Source organism: Halichoerus grypus, chromosome 1, assembly GCF_964656455.1.
Source record: "Halichoerus grypus chromosome 1, mHalGry1.hap1.1, whole genome shotgun sequence".
Lineage (NCBI taxonomy): Eukaryota > Metazoa > Chordata > Mammalia > Carnivora > Phocidae > Halichoerus > Halichoerus grypus.
This window is the reverse complement of record NC_135712.1, coordinates 148373783-148390132: the sequence shown is the minus strand read 5'-3', so window position 1 is coordinate 148390132 and position 16350 is coordinate 148373783. Positions and strand designations below refer to the sequence as shown.

General features: G+C 37.3%; 1 protein-coding gene across 4 annotated transcripts in view; it reads left to right on the top strand.

Moving 5' to 3' along the window:
• The window catches only part of OXSR1 (oxidative stress responsive kinase 1), a 93932-nt gene that overhangs the window by 52775 nt on the left and 24807 nt on the right, over positions 1–16350 (top strand). For all 4 annotated transcript variants that reach the window (XM_036094194.2, XM_078073518.1, XM_036094195.2 and 1 more), the window contains 3 exons: positions 8771–8880; positions 11850–11951; positions 13508–13641. In XM_036094194.2, the coding sequence (XP_035950087.1) occupies positions 8771–8880; positions 11850–11951; positions 13508–13641 (346 nt within the window). The remainder of the gene's footprint in view (positions 1–8770; positions 8881–11849; positions 11952–13507; positions 13642–16350) is intronic.

The following is a 16350-nucleotide window of genomic DNA, read 5'->3' as shown; positions in this document are numbered from 1 at the left end:
GTGTGCCACAGTGCTCATAAGCATTGAAAGTTTGAAACAGTCCCAGTACCCTTCAGTAGTAGACTGGATAAATATAAATAAATTGTGGTTAATTTATGCATTGGAATACTATACAGTGATGAATATGGATAGAACTACAACTACGTTCAAAAGCATTAGTAAGTTATACAAAGATAAGGTGAAAGAAAACAGTTGAAATAGAATATATATCATATGATTTCATTTATATAGGTTCAAAACCAAGCACAATTATTCTGTATTGTTTAGAAAGGTAAAACCAAGTGGTAAAAAACTAAAGAAGAGAGGATTCTGGGAAGATGGTGAAGTAGGAAACACCACGAATCTCTCCACATCTAGACAACTGAACCAGCAGAATCTGTCTGATTTAACGGTTTTATAATTCTGCAGTTCCTTGGAAGGTTTGTAAGTTCTAGGGGAAGGTTTGGAAGGTAAATGGCGGTTAATTTCAGTCCATTTCAGAGCTGCCTCTCCCCTAGCCATCAGCCTGCTGCCAGGCAGCTGTGCACCTGTTTTTGGAGCACCTTGCACAACAGCTTGTGGGACCCACAGTGGGCAAAATGGACCCTGTTCCAGATATCGTGCGTCTGTGCTCTGATCACTGATTGCTGCTTCTGATCACATTGGTGCAAATAAAGAGGCAGACCACCATTGTTGTGGCACCCCCTCCCCTCCAGATGACTTTCAAGGACTTAAAGGAGCAGCACCTTTTTTTCCTTCCCTTTGTTTTTCTCTTCCCATTTTTGGAGCCAGACATTAAAAAACAACTACATTGGTGGGGAATATTGGAAAATGCACATGCCAGGAAAAGGTGCAGAAAAGTCCTGAGAAGAGCTTGTTTATACTTCAGACTGCTGCTTTACACAGAGATAGTCTATAACAACCAAAATAAAACAACAAACCTTGGGAAAGGGAGATAATCTGATTTCCAGAATAACTACGTCATTACACTCAAATGTCCTGTTTTCAACAAATAAAATCACAAGGCATTCAATGAAACAGTAAAGTATAACCCATTCAAAGGAAATAAATGATAGAAACTGTCACTGAAAAAGCCCTGACGGCAGATCTACTAGACAAAACTAAAGGAAGATGTGAATAAACTCAAGAAAACAATGTGTGGATAAAATGGAGCTACCAATAAGGAGAAAGAACCAAAAGAACAAAAAAATTCTGGAGCTGAAAAGTACAGTAGCTTATATTACGAAATGAAAAGCCCACTAGAAGGATTCAAATGCAAATGCAGATTTGAACTGGCTGAAAAAAGAATTGATGAATTTGAAGGTGGGAAAATGGAAATTATAGTGTCTAAGGAACAGGAAGGACAAAGGTTGAAGATAAGTGAACAGAGCTCAAGGGACCTGTTTAACATCATCAAGCAGACCAACACACATGTGGGAAGTTCCAGGAGGAGAGAGAAATGGGCAGAGAATATTTGAATAAATAATGGCTGTAAACTTTTCAAACTTGATGGGAAACATGAATATAAACATCGAAGAAGCTTAGTGATCTCCAAGTAAGATGAACTCTAAGAGACCTACATGGAGACACATTATAGTCAAACTTATGAAAGTCAAAGAAAACGAATCTTGAAAGCAGGAAGATAGAAGTGACTCACCACCTACAAGTGATCCTCAGTATGGCTGTCAGCAGATGTCTCATCAGAAACTTCGGAGGCCAGAAGGCAGGAGGCCAATATATTCAAAATGGTAAAAGAAAAAATTTTGTCAATCAAGAATCCTATATCTGGTAAAACTGTCCTTCAAAGTAAGGGACAAATCAAAGACATTGCCAGATAAACAAAAGCTGAAGAAATTTGTTTCTGATAGAACTACCTGCAAGAAATTTTCACAGGAGTCCCACCAAGTTCGAATGAAAGGACACTAGACAGTAACTTGATGCAGTATGAAGTAAAGATCTCATAAAGGTAAATACATGGGCAAATATAAAAGCTAGTATTATTGTAACAGTGGTTTGTGACTTCACTTTTTTTTTCTACATGATACATTACTAAAACCAGTGGTCTAAAAGTTAATATTACTGTTAACTGGTTTGTGAATCCAAAACATGTTTTTACTTAAGAGACCAGTGTATTTAAAAGAACTATCAGTTCATATTTTGGGGCACACAGTATGTTAAGATGCAATTTTGTGGCAGTAACCAACAGGGGTGGGAATAGTGCTGTAAAGAAGAGATTTTGTGTTATTGAAGTTAGGCTGGTATAAATTCAAGATTTTTTTTAAATTTTTTTCTTTTTTAATTAAGTAATCTCTGTCCCCAACATGAGGCTCGAACTCATAACCCCAAGATCAAGGGTTGCATGCTCTACTGACTGAGCCAGCCAGGCGCCCCTAGGCTGGTATAAATTCGTATTAGAATGTTGTAACTAAAATGTTAAATGTAATCTCTTTGGTAACCAAAAACAAAATAGTTACAGAATATAAACAAAAGGAAATGAGAAAAAAATTAAGCATTTCACAACAAAATGTCAACTGAACAGAAAAGCAGTGCAGGAAATGAGGGACAATAAAGCTATAAGACATGTGGAAAACAAATAGGACAATAACAGAAGTCAGTCCTTCTTTATCAGTAATTGCTTCAAATGTAAATGGATTAACTCTCCAATCAAAAGACAGAGATTGGCAGAACAGATAAAAATACTTAATCCAGGGGCACCTGGGTGGCTCAGTCGTTAAGCGTCTGCCTTCAGCTCAGGTCATGATCCCAGGGTCCTGGGATCGAGCCCCACATCGGGCTCCCTGCTTGGCGGGAAGCCTGCTTCTCCCTTTCACACTCCCCCTGCTTGTGTTCCCTCTCTCGCTGTGTCTCTCTCTGTCAAATAAATAAATAAAATCTTTAAAAAAATAAAAATACTTAATCCAACTGTATGCTGTCTATAAGGGGCTCATTTTAGATCCCAGACACAAATACATTGAAAGTGAAAGGATAGGAAAAGGATATTCCATGCAAATAGTAACCAAGAGAATAGAGGTGGCTATTCTAATATCAGAGAAAATAAACTTTAAGCCAAAAGGGTTATAAAACAAATAAGGACTTTACCTATTAACAAAAGGTTCAGTACAGCAAAAAGATATAACAATGATAAATATTTGCACACATAATAACATACCAACAAAATATATGAAGGAAATACTGACAGAACTGAAAGGAGAAATAGATAGCTCCACATTAGCAATTGGAGACTTCAATACTCCATTCACAATAATGGATAGAAAAGGCAGGAGATAAGGAGATGAAAGACTTAATACTATACAGTACACCACGTAGAGCTAACAGACACACAGAACTCAACAGGATCAGGATATACTTTCTTCTTAAGTGCACACAGGGCATTTTCTGGGGTAGACCATGTTAGACCACATATTAAGTCCCAGGAGATTTTATTTTATTAAGATTTACTTATTTATTTTAGAGAAAGAGTGCGTGTTAGCAGGGTGGGGGGGAGGGGGAGAGGGACAGGGATAGAGAATCCTCAAGCAGACTTTTCCTGAGCATGGAGCCCTGAGCTGAAACCTAGAGTTGGCTGCTTAACCAACTGGGCCACCCAAGTACCCCAAGTCCCAATAGATTTTATTTTATTTTATTATTTTTTTTTAAAGATTTTTTTATTTATTTGACAGAGGGAGACACAGCAAGAGAGGGAACACAAGCAGGGGGAGTGGGAGAGGGAGAAGCAGGCTTCCAGCTGAGCAGGGAGCCCGATGTGGGACTCGATCCCAGGACCCTGAGATCATGACCTGAGCCAAAGGCGGACGCTTACGACTGAGCCACCCAGGCACCTGTCCCAATAGATTTTAAAAGATATTATACAAAATACTTTCTCTGACCACTGTGGATAGTGAGAAATCAATAGCAGAACACTAGAAATTTCACAGATATGCAGAAATTAAACAGCACACAAACAACCAATGGAAAAAGGAAAGCTTCACAAAGGAAATTAAAAAATACTTAGAGACGAATGAAAACAAAATCACGATATATCAAAACTTACGGGACATAGCAAAAGTATTGCTAAGGGGCAAATTTATAGCTAAAGACACTTTATTTAAAAAATAAGATAGCAAACCAACAATCTTACTTTACAACTTAAGGAACTAGAAAAAGAAACTAAACCCAACTCTAGCAGAAGGAAGAAAATAATAAAATTTAGAGAAGAGATAAAGGAAATAGAGAATAGAAAAGCAGTAGAGAGGTGATTCTTTGGAAGGATCCCCAAAATTGACAAACCTTTAGCTTGATGGACTGGGAAAGAAGGAGAGAAGACTCAAATGACAAAAAAATCGCAAGTGAAGTAGATATATCAGACAAAGTAGACTTTAGAACAAAGATCATAATAAGAGATGAAGAAGGGCATTACGTAATGATAGAGGGGTCAGTCTGAAAAAAGAATAAAACATCTGTAAATATTTATGCACCCAACATTAGAAGCATCTAATTATATAAAGTAAATATTAATAGACCTAAAGGGAGAAATAGACAGTAATAACAATAGGAGTAGGGGGCTTTAATACCACCACTTAAATCAGTGGATAGATCAAACAAAATCAAGAAGGAAACATCAGCCTTAAATGATACATTAGGCCAGAGATAGACTTAATATACATTTACAAAACATTCCATCCCAAAGCAACAGAATACACATTCTTCTCGAGTACACATGGAACATTTTTTGGGACAGATCGTATGTTAGGCCACAAAATAAGTCTTAATAAATTTAAGAGGCCTGGAATCAGATTAGCATTTTTTCCAACCATGCTTGGTTGGAAACTAGAAATTTATGTGAAGAAAATGGGAAAATTTACAAATACGTGGAGATTAAACATCATGCTACTGAACAACCAATGGGTCAGTGAAGAAACTAAAAAATACCTTGTGACAAATGAAAATGGAAATGTAACATACAACATTTATTGGATGCAGTAAAAGCAGTTCTTTCCCCCACCTGAATCACGAGTCTCTTGGTTCTGAAAACAAAAGCAGTTCTTTTTTTTTTTAAGATTTTATTTATTTATTTGAGAGAGAGTATGAAAGAGTACAAGTTAGCGGGGAGAGGCAGAAGCAGGCTCCCCGCTGAACAGGGAGCCCGACATGGGGCTCAATTCCAGGATCATGACCTGAACTGAAGGCAGATGCTTAACCAACTGAGCCACCCAGGCACCCAACAAAAGCAGTTCTAAAAGAGAAGTTCATAGTGATAAATGCCTACCCCAAGAAATAAAATCTCAAACAACTTTATACCTCCATCAGAAAACTGTTAGAATGATCAAATTTAGTAAAGTTGCAGGATACAAAATCAGTACATGCAAATCTGTTGCATTACTGTGCATTAGTAATGAACTATTAGAAATTAAGAAAATAGGGGTGCCTGGGTGGCTCAGTCATTAAGCGTCTGCCTTTGGCTCAGGTCATGATCCCAGGGTCCTGGGATCGAGCCCCACATCAGGCTCCCTGCTCTGCAGGAAGCCTGCTTCTCCCTCTCCCACTCCCCCTGCTTGTGTTCCCTCTCTCGCTGTGTCTCTCTCTGTCAAATAAATAAATAAAATCTTTAAAAAAACAAAAATTAAGAAAATAATCCTATTTACAGTTGCATCAAAAAAGTAAAAATACCTAGTAATAAATTTAACCAAAGAGGTAAAAGAACTACAAGACATTAAAGATGTTGAAGACATAAATAGAAAGATATTCAGTGTTTATGAATTGGAAGAGTTTATATTGTTAAAATGTCTATACTACAACAATATACAGATTCAGTGTAATTTCTATCAAAATTATAATGGCATTTTTCAGAGAAATAAAACAATCGTAAAATTTGTGTGGAACCATAGAAAACCTCATATAGCTAAAGCAGTGTTGAGAAAGAACAAAGCTGGAGGCATCATGCTCTCTGATTTCAAAGTATATTGTAAAACTGTAATAATTAAACAGTGTGATACTGGCATAAAAACGGACGTATAGATCAATGGTACAGAATAGAAAGCCCAGAAATAAACCCACACACACATGGGCAATTAATTTATCCTAAAAGAGTCAAGAGTATACAGTGGGGAAAGGATAGTCTCTTCAGTAAATGGTGTTGGGAAAATTAAACAGCCACATGTGAAAGAATGAAGCTAGAGTACATCTTAACCTCATATGCAAAAATAACTTGATTACCTCAAATTAAGGACTTGAACATAAGACATGAAACCATAGGGGCGCCTGGGTGGCTCAGTCGGTTAAGCATCTGCCTTTGGCTCAGGTCATGATCTCGGGGTCCTGGGATCGAGTCCCTCATCGGGCTCCCTGCTCAGCGAGGAGCCTCCTTCTCCCTCTGCCCCTCCCCCTGCTCATGCTCTCTTTCTCTCTCTCTTTCTCTCTCTTTTTTTCAAATAAAATCTTTTTTAAAGAAAAAAAGACATGAAACCATAAAACACCTAGAAAACATGGATGGCAACCTCCTTGATATAGGTCTTGGTGATGATTTTTTGAATCTGACACCAAAAGCAACTAAGGCAAAAATGAACAAATAGGAATATCAAACTAAAAATCTGCACAGCAAAGCAAATCAACAAAATGAAAAGGCATCCTACTGAATGGGAGAAGATACTTGCAAATCATATATCTGGTAAGGGACTAATATACAAAATACATAAAGAATTTGTACAACTCAGCATCAAAAACTGAACAATCTGATTAAGAAATGGGTAGAAGATCTGAATAGACATTTTTCCAAAGAAGACATACAGATTGCCAACAGATAAATTGAAGATGCTCTGTCATTAATAATTAGGGAAATGCAAATCAGAGCCTCACATACCAAGATACTGTCTCACACCTGTTAGAATGGTTATTATCAAAAAGACTGGAAACAACAAGCATTGGCCAGGATGTGGAAAAACCAGAACGCTTGTGCACTGGTGGTGGGAATGTAAATTGGTTCAGCCAGTGGAAAACATTATGGAGCTTCCTCAGAAAATTAAAAGTAGAACTGTCTATGACCTAGTAATTCCACTTCTGGGTATTTATCTGAGGAAAATGAAAACACTAACCCAAGAAGAAATATGCATGTTCATTGCATTATTATTTACAATAGCAAAGAATATAATACAATGAGGAAAGGACGGTATTGGGAAAATTGGACAGCCACGTGCAAAAGAGAAGCAGGATCGGATCACACTCTTACACCACAGATAAAAATTAACTCAAAATAGATTAAAGACTTAACTATAAGACCTGAAACCATAAAGCTCCTAGAAGGAAACGTAGATAGTAAGCTCATTGATACAGGTCTCAGAATGGATAGAGAAATTGTGGTGTATACAAAAGTGGAATATCATTCAGTCATAACAAATAATGAAATCTTGCCATTTGTGACAGCATGGATAGACCTTGAGGGCTTTGTGCTATGTGTAATAAGACAGAGAAAGACAATACTGTATAATCTTTCTTATATATGGAATCTAATATATATATTAGACACTAAGCTCATAGATACAGAGAACAGATTGGTGGTTGCCAGAGACAGGGGTGGGGATAGGAAAAATGGGTGAATTGGTTTTGTTTTTAGTTTAAATAAATTGAATTTTTTAGAATATGGCCTTAAGTAGACATTTCTCCAGAGAGGACATACAAATTGCTAATAAGCACGTGAAAAGATGTTCAACATCACTAATCATTAGGGAAATGCAAATCGGAACTACAGTGAGATCCCACCTTGCATCCATCAGGCTGCTAACAAAAAATGCCGCAAAACTAGAAAATACAGAGGATGTGAAGAAATTGGAATCTTCGTTCACTGTTGGTGGCAACGTAAAATGGTACAGCTACTGTGGAAAATAGTATGACAGTTCCTCAAAGAATGAAAAACAAAATTACTGTAATCCAGCAATTCCACTCCTGGGTATAGAATTCCAAAGAACTGAGAGGAAGGACTCATAAACAATTATTAGGACACCCATTTTCACAGCAGCATATTCTCCATGGCTAAAATGGGAAAGCAACCCAAGTGTCCATTAACAGATGAAAGAATGCACAAAATGTGGTATATACATACAATGGGATATTATTCAGCCTATAAAGGAAGGAAATTCTGTAATATGCTACAAAATGGATAAACATCGAGGACATTATGCTAAGTAAAATAACCCAGCTACAAAAAACAAACACTGTATGATTTTACTTATATATGAGGTCCTTAGAGTATTCAAAATCATAGAGGCAGGAAGTTAGAATGATGGTTGCCAATGACTGGGGAGAAGGAGAATAAGGAGTTATTGTGTAATGGGCACAGATTTTTAGTATGGAAGGATGCTAATAGAATGGACTGGAGCAAGGAGGAAAAATCTGTTAAGATGGTGATGTGTGAGGGTGGAGAGTGGAATGAAGGACCTGTTAAGGTATGTCTTAATTTAGTCAAGAATTTCAAAGGAAAGAAGAGAAAATGTCAGGGCGCCTGGGTGGCTCAGTTGGTTAAGCGACTGCCTTCGGCTCAGGTCATGATCCGGAGTCCCGGGATCGAGTCCCGCATCGGGCTACCTGCTCAGCAGGGAGTCTGCTTCTCCCTCTCCCGCTCCCCCCTCTTGTGCTCTTTCTCTCTCTCACTCTCTCTCTCAAATAAATAAATAAAATCTTTTAAAAAAAAAAAAAAAAGAAGAGAAAATGTCATGTTGTTTGTATGTAGGACTATATTATTTTCCTATCCACCTACGTTAGTTACTGTACTTCTAATACCTTGCTCTTGTATCTATTTCAGACTTTGGGGTTAGTGCTTTTTTAGCAACTGGTGGTGATATTACCCGAAATAAAGTGAGAAAGACCTTTGTTGGAACTCCTTGCTGGATGGCACCTGAAGTTATGGAACAGGTATTTTGTCTTTCGTTTTTATTAAATGATTTACAGTTTTGTACAGAAGGGAACAAAAACAGAGTAGCATTTGCTTTTGTTTGGTGTACAGGTTTCCCCCACTAATGGAAAGTAGTTTGTTCTGTGAAACCTTTTGTAAGCTGAAATGGCACAAAGCAAAGAAGCAATTACCACTAATTTATTTGTAAAAACTTCTTAGCATTTCCAGACCCAAAAAATAATCTCTTAGGCCTTTCTGATACCATAGGACACATCTTGCTGTTGGATACACAAACTAAGTTGAGATAAAATGTAGATGCTCACATAGTTCAAAGCTCTGGTGGCCTGAGCTGAATGTGGTTCTCTGGGAAGGAGCTGAGCGGCACCAGTCTCGCCACTTGGGCTGCGCGCTGCTTCCATAATGGCTGGCTGCAGAGCAAACGCTTTACGTCGTTTTCACTTGTTTTGTGAAAGCAAAATCCTCTTCTGATTTCTTTCCAAAGTGTAAACCTACGGTAGGTCTTTCATACAAGCCAAATGGCTTAATGGGAACTTTGAAAAAGTAGGGGGTGTGTGTGCTAGGTTAGCTTTGAGAAATACATGTTTCTGTTCTTTGGTTAAGACATAGGTCCACCCTTAACAACAGACTTCTAGATCTTTACAAATGATATGTGAAACTCAGGATTTATACCACATACAACCTAAGGAACAATATAATGAAGATTGGTTTAATAATAGTTTCCATGTTACAAATTAAATGACCTAATCTTTGTACATGTAGATTCACTGCTATGGTTCTTGAAGGACTAATTTTGCTCACAACCCCATTTCCCATTTGCTTTCAAACTACTCTAGTCAGATATTGCTCATCTAGTCATCTTACGGAAACTCTGCTAATTCTCAAATCAGTGCTCATTTCTTATTTCTTGCCTTACTTGTTTTCTTGTCATTTGAAACAGTTGATCATTTCTACCTTTACTTACATCCTTAGCTTCCCTAGTGGTTTCCTCATTCTTCCCCAGCTGTCAGGTCAGGCTGTGTCTCTGACTTCTTTTCTGCCTTCCTTCTACTTCCCAGGACCTTGTTCTTGAGTTCTCTTACTAGTTAGTCTCATCTCCACTTCTCACCTGTTATATTTTCCTTTTAGTTTTTTGTGTTTTTTTTTTAAGATTTTATTTATTTATTTTATTTTATTTTATTTTATTTTAAGTAGGCTCCACACCCATTGTGGGGCTTGAACTCAACAACCCTGAGATTGAGAGTTGCGTGCTCTACCGACTGAGCCAGCCAGGTGCCCCTAAAGACTTTTTTTTAAGATTTTATTTATTTGAGAGAGAGAGAGAGCACGTGAGTCAGGGGAGGTGCAGAGGGGGAAGGAGAGGGACAAGCAAACGCCACACTGAGTGCAGAGCCCAGCGCAGGACTCGCTCTCATGACCCTGAGATCATGACCTGAGCTGAAATCAAGAGTGGGATGCTTAACTGAGCCAGCCAGGTACCCCTAAAGATTTTATTTTTAAGTAATATCTACATCCATTGTGGGGCTCAAACCCACAACCCTGAGATCAAGAATCATATGCTCTACTGACTGAGCCAGCCAGGCACCCCCCACCTATAATATTTTCTAAAGTATATCCATGCTAGTCTTAAGCCCCTAGATAGAAGTTTCAAGCTTCCTATAGATGTTTTACATAAATTTCTTTTAAGTATCTCAAAGTCAGTATGTAGAACTGAATTCACTTTTAACTCTGTCATAATGCCTGTGTTCACCCTGTTGGTGAGGGAAGCATTCCCACTCTAGGGTTACGCAGATGCTGAACACCTGACACTGGACTGCTGAGACTGACAGCAATTTGTTAGTCACGTACACGCAGAGCTGCAGGGAGGAGGACGCTACATGTCACATGGGGCTGCACTCAGGAAGAGAGTCAATAAACAGTGGCTGTGGGAAACAGGCTTTGTAGTATCAAGAGAGTGAGGTGCCCTTGGTTTCCTTGTGAGGGTGATTGGCTCATTTGAATAATTCTGAGGGCTGGTGGGGAGCTGAACCCTGCTGCTCAAGGCTGAGCAGGAACTTTGCCTGGTCCAGTTGATAAGCAGGGTTGTTGGGGTAAGGGACCTTATCCTTCGGAGCAGACTGGGGAGGGGATCTTGCACTTAGCTCATTAGAGGCCCACCTTCTTTTACCAGATGTCAAGGCAGCACATTATATGGAGCTTTAATTTCAGGTCCCAAATCACACATTTCACCCCCCCCCCCACCTATTCTCCTGGGTTGCTTACGATATAAAATGAAAATATTTAATTTTATAGTGTGCTTATGACAGTATAAAAGGACAGAAATTTGGCCACGTGTTCAACAACTTTGAAAATATTCAGACCTCTTGTATCTAAGGTGATAAAACAAGACCATAACAGAAAATTTGGAAAACCAAAGACTTAGCACTACTACCTAACAATTTTGTTCTAGTTCTGTCCTTTTTCTAAAAAAAAAATAGATTATATACTTTTGTAATAAGTATCAAAACTTGTGAAGAATTTTATATTCTTTTTTCTTCATATATGCTTTATGACAAGTGGTTTTCTATATTTTCATATAGAATTCATTTACATTGCTTTTAGTTGACTATATAACATTTCTTTTAAGTGAGTATTCCATACTTAACAATTCCCCCATTGTTGGGGAATGTTCATTCAGATTGCTTTTTCTTTTTTCTTCTGTTACCAAGTATATTTAGCTTTTGCCTACTCTAGATTACTTTATTGGTGTAAAGCTCATGAACACTTTCATGATTCTTGATACATACTAGAAGCTGCTTTTTAAAAGTGCTTTTAGGGGTGCATGGCTGGCTCAGTCAGAAGAGCATGCTACACTTGATTTCAGGGTCATGGGTTCAAGCCTCTCATTGGGTATAGAGATTACTAAAACAAATAAATTAAAGTGCTTTTAGGGTGTTAAAAGTAATCATGTACATCTTTATGTTCTTTACAGGTCCGAGGCTATGATTTCAAAGCTGACATCTGGAGTTTCGGGATCACAGCAATTGAACTGGCCACAGGGGCAGCTCCTTACCATAAGTATCCACCAATGAAGGTGAGGTTCACAGTCAAAATACTACCCCAGCCCATGTCCCAGTTTCTTTTCAGAGCCTACTCCTAGGAAATAAATGGATTTGAAAACGATGAGTTTTTAGAACTGTGAAGTAGGAAGCTATTTTAAGGCCAAAGGAATGGTTTATTTTTTAAAAGGAGGTGGGGGAGGAGATGAGGTTTATTTTTCATCCACTGCAGGCAACGAGTCCTATAATTATAGCTAGACATACACATGTTAGCCTATTTGCTCAGAATGGGAAATACCTCAATCCATTAGTAATTCCATTTCAGTAAATATAAATTGAATCTGAAAAGCAAGTATTAATTCTGACTATAGCCCCCTTTTATATTCTTTAGTGTTAACTTTTTTTATAAAGTGGCATATGCTTTTATATAAAAAAGTCACACAGTATAGAAAAATCACCCCAAATCTCACTATATAACTATGACCTTCCTTATTAACACCTCTGTGCATCAAACTAGTATGTTGCCATGAAAGTCAAAGAAGGAAGAGATTTAGGATGGACAGAATAATCAAAATTGTCAGTTACTGCAGAGAAGGTGGGAGGAGTGAGAACTGAAAAAGGCTGCAGCTCTGTTAACTAGGCATCGTCAGTGCTTTCTCAGGAGTGGCTGAGGAGTTCTGGGAAGAGAATGCCAGATTACAAGGGGTCATGTTAAAACAGAGCCATGAATAGGTAAAATCAGCAAGATCACATTTTTAATTTTGCTGTGGTTTTATTTATTTATTATTTGATTGTATTTTATTTTAAAAGTTGCTATGATTTTAATTTTTTTATAAAGTTTTTTTAAGATAAGGACTCTTTTTATTAACATATAATGTATTATTTGTTTCAGGGGTATCTTTTTTTTTTTTTAAGATTTTATTTATTTGTCAGAGAGAGCACAAGCAGGGGGAGCAGCAGGCAGAACAGGCAGAGGGAGAAGCAGGCTCCCTGCTGAGCAGGGAGCCCGATGTGCGGCTCGATGAGGACCCTTAACTGAGCCACCAAGGTGTCCCTGATTTTAATTTTTTTTTTAAACATTTTTTTTCTTTTTTTTCTCAAAGATTTTATTCATTTGACAGAGAGAGACACAGCAAGAGAGGGAACACAAGCAGGGGGAGTGGGAGAAGGAGGAGCAGACTCCCCACTGAGCAGGGAGCCCGATGCGGGGCTCGATCCCAGGACCCTGGGATCATGACCTGAACCGAAGGCAGACGCCTAAGACTGAGCCACCCAGGCGCCCCTGATTTTAATTTTTTTAAAAGGTAGTTTGGCAGTATAAGAATGGGGACAGAGGACATGAAGAAAGGGTTCTAACTAAAGGACATTCGGTGCTGATATAGTTGAGCCCTTGCAGCCACTTTACCTGGGAAGCCAACTATCTGTAGGATATTATTTGTGTGGAAAACACCTAAATAACTCTGTTTTCCAAATAACTGGTCTAGAGTGAACTGCTTATGTATTGGAGGTTGTCTGTATTGAAGAATTTTGGCTACAATACTTAACTTTACTGAGTCATCAAAAGTTTCTATTATATGGAAAATTCTTCCAGGTTTTAATGCTGACACTACAAAATGATCCTCCTTCTTTGGAAACTGGTGTTCAAGATAAAGAAATGCTGAAAAAATATGGAAAATCGTTTAGGAAAATGATTTCATTGTGCCTTCAAAAGGATCCAGAAAAAAGGTAAAATATGAGATAAAGCTTATGTTTTTTTTCATCTAATATTGTAAACCATTGTGGGAAGTCTAAGTATCACATACATACATTCATGTGCAGGAAACTATTTGCGCATACTCAAATATATTTATTTAAATATAAACTTTAGAAAAAATATACAGAGACTATTACACTAGATAGGAAATGAATGAATGACTTTTTTACTTCTTTTTAGTATATGGTGTATTCTAAATAGTTCAGCTATTTCCTGATTAATTTTTTATAATTTTGTATTTTGTGAATTCTGTGTTAATAAAATACCATGTTAGTGGGACGGCTTGTTTTCAAATGTATTTAAAAGTCATAAGCAAACAAATATCTTGATGCTGTTTACAATTTCAATAACAAAAGAAATACACACAGCAAATGTTATATCTAATGCCGAATAATCATATGTATTTCCTTATTGGAAAGATATTTTAATGAGTGGACCAAAAATGCAAAGCACTTACTTATTAACACTAGACAGATTAGAAGGCAAGTAAGTAAATAAACATGATCATCTAAGAATGTCTAATGTCTGTATCTTTATGAATTGAACAGAATTAAATGATGTTGGAAGTCATTGAGTACAACCTTTTATCTTTGAGGTCAACCAGCTACCTAGTCGTTGAGGTGGGACTTGAATCCAAAACTTCTGATTCCTTACCTAGGGTTCTGTTTCCACTATATCTCATTTTTCTGTTTCACATATATATTCCACTCAGTGTTTTAGCAAAAGAGTTTTTAAAAATTTTGATATCTCTAACGATCAACAAAAGTAAAAGATTTTAATTGGTATCCTTAGTCATGTCTTTAGTATATTTCATGGAGCTTCAGAATTTACTGTTGGAAATACTGGAAAGGATAAGAAAAACAGGTAGCAAAGTTCAAAACCTGTGCTATTAGAACTTTTTTTCTGTTTCTGAATAAATTGGTATAAAAGATAGGGAATACTTGGGGCGCCTGGGTGGCTCAGTCGTTAAGCGTCTGCCTTCGGCTCAGGTCATGATCTCAGGGTCCTGGGATCGAGCCCCGCCTCGGGCTCCCTGCTCGGCCAGGAGCCTGCTTCTCCCTCTCCCACTCTCCCAGCTTGTGTTCCCTCTCTCACTGTGTCTCTCTCTGTCAAATAAATAAATAAAATCTTAAAAAAAAAAAAAAAAAGAAAAAAAAAGATAGGGAATACTTGCAGACACAGCAAGCAGAAGGATTAGTGCTCCGAGAACTTTGGATAATGCAAAGACTCCTGAAAGGACTATAAAATAAATATATTTAAAATAATTAAAATCCTAATGGAGGAAATCAAAACCATAAGAAGAGAATATGACTATGACTAAGAAAACAAAACAAATGGAACTGCTAGAAATGAAAAATACAGTAACTAAAATTTAAAACTTAACAGATTCCCTTGAGTATAGGCTAGACTTAGTGTCTTGCTTCTGATAAATAGAATATGAAAAAGGAATTAAATGATGTTGCTATTTTGCAGCTTTAGAGTGGAGAAACCTGGTGGACACCTCCTTCACAAGTGATCCAGGTTAACATTAGCAATAATAAGACATACTTATTATTACATACTCCCGGATATGATACAAGGTGAAGGGCATATTACTTCTGAGGTATTCCTACCCCCAAGTCTTTAACTTCAGTCTGTAATGAGAAAACATCAGACAAAGCCAAATTGAGGAATATGCTATAAACTCCCTGACCAGCACTCTTCAAGAGTGAGGAAAGGGATGACTGAGAAAGTGGTACAGATTGGAGGAGATTAAGGAGACATGAAGACTAAAAGCAACATGGTTTCCTGGATTAGATCCTGGAGCAGAGAAAGGATGTTAATGCAAAAACTGGGGAAGCCTGAATAAAGTCTATAGTTCATAATGTACCAATGTTAATATTTTAAAGTCTGTAGCAATGTTAATATTTTTAGTTAATTTCTTGATAATTATACCATGGTTATGTAAAATGTTAACATTGGGGGAAGCTGGTGACAGGTATGTGGGAACTCTGTACTATCTTTGCATCTCTTCTGTAAGCCTAAAATTATTTCAAAAGAAAAAGAAGCTGTAGAATATCTTATTTCCAGTTTGTAAACCAAAATTATACTTTGTTTAGAACATTTCTAAGTTAAAAAGGAAACAGAACTTCAGTGATTGGTTAAACAGAACAGCCAATAAAACAAGAAAGAGATAATAATTTATTGACTACTAATCAAGTTACCGGGTACTTTTGTAAACACAACATGTATCATCTCATTTAATTTTTACAGTAATTGTATGAGGATGGTGCTATTATTTTCTCTGTTTTACAAATGAAGAAACTGAATCACAGAGTGGTTAAGTAACATTGCCCAAAGTCACACAGTTAATAAATGTTGGAGCTAGAATTCCAACCCATACAATTTGACTATGGACTTTCTGCTCTTACTTAATCACGGTACACTATACTGAGGAAATTGCTCAGAATGCAGCACAGAAAGATTTTTAAAAATGGAAATATAAAAGGAAGATGAATATTTGGGGGTTAGAATGGGAAGGTTCAGTGTGTGTGTGTGTGTGTGTGTGTGTGTGTGTGTGTGCACATGCATGTGTACATACACATATACATGTGTATGTATATATAGATTTTCCATGAGAGATTAGAGAGAATGGGAGAAGCAATATTCAAAGAAATAATGGCTGAGAATTTTCTGGAATT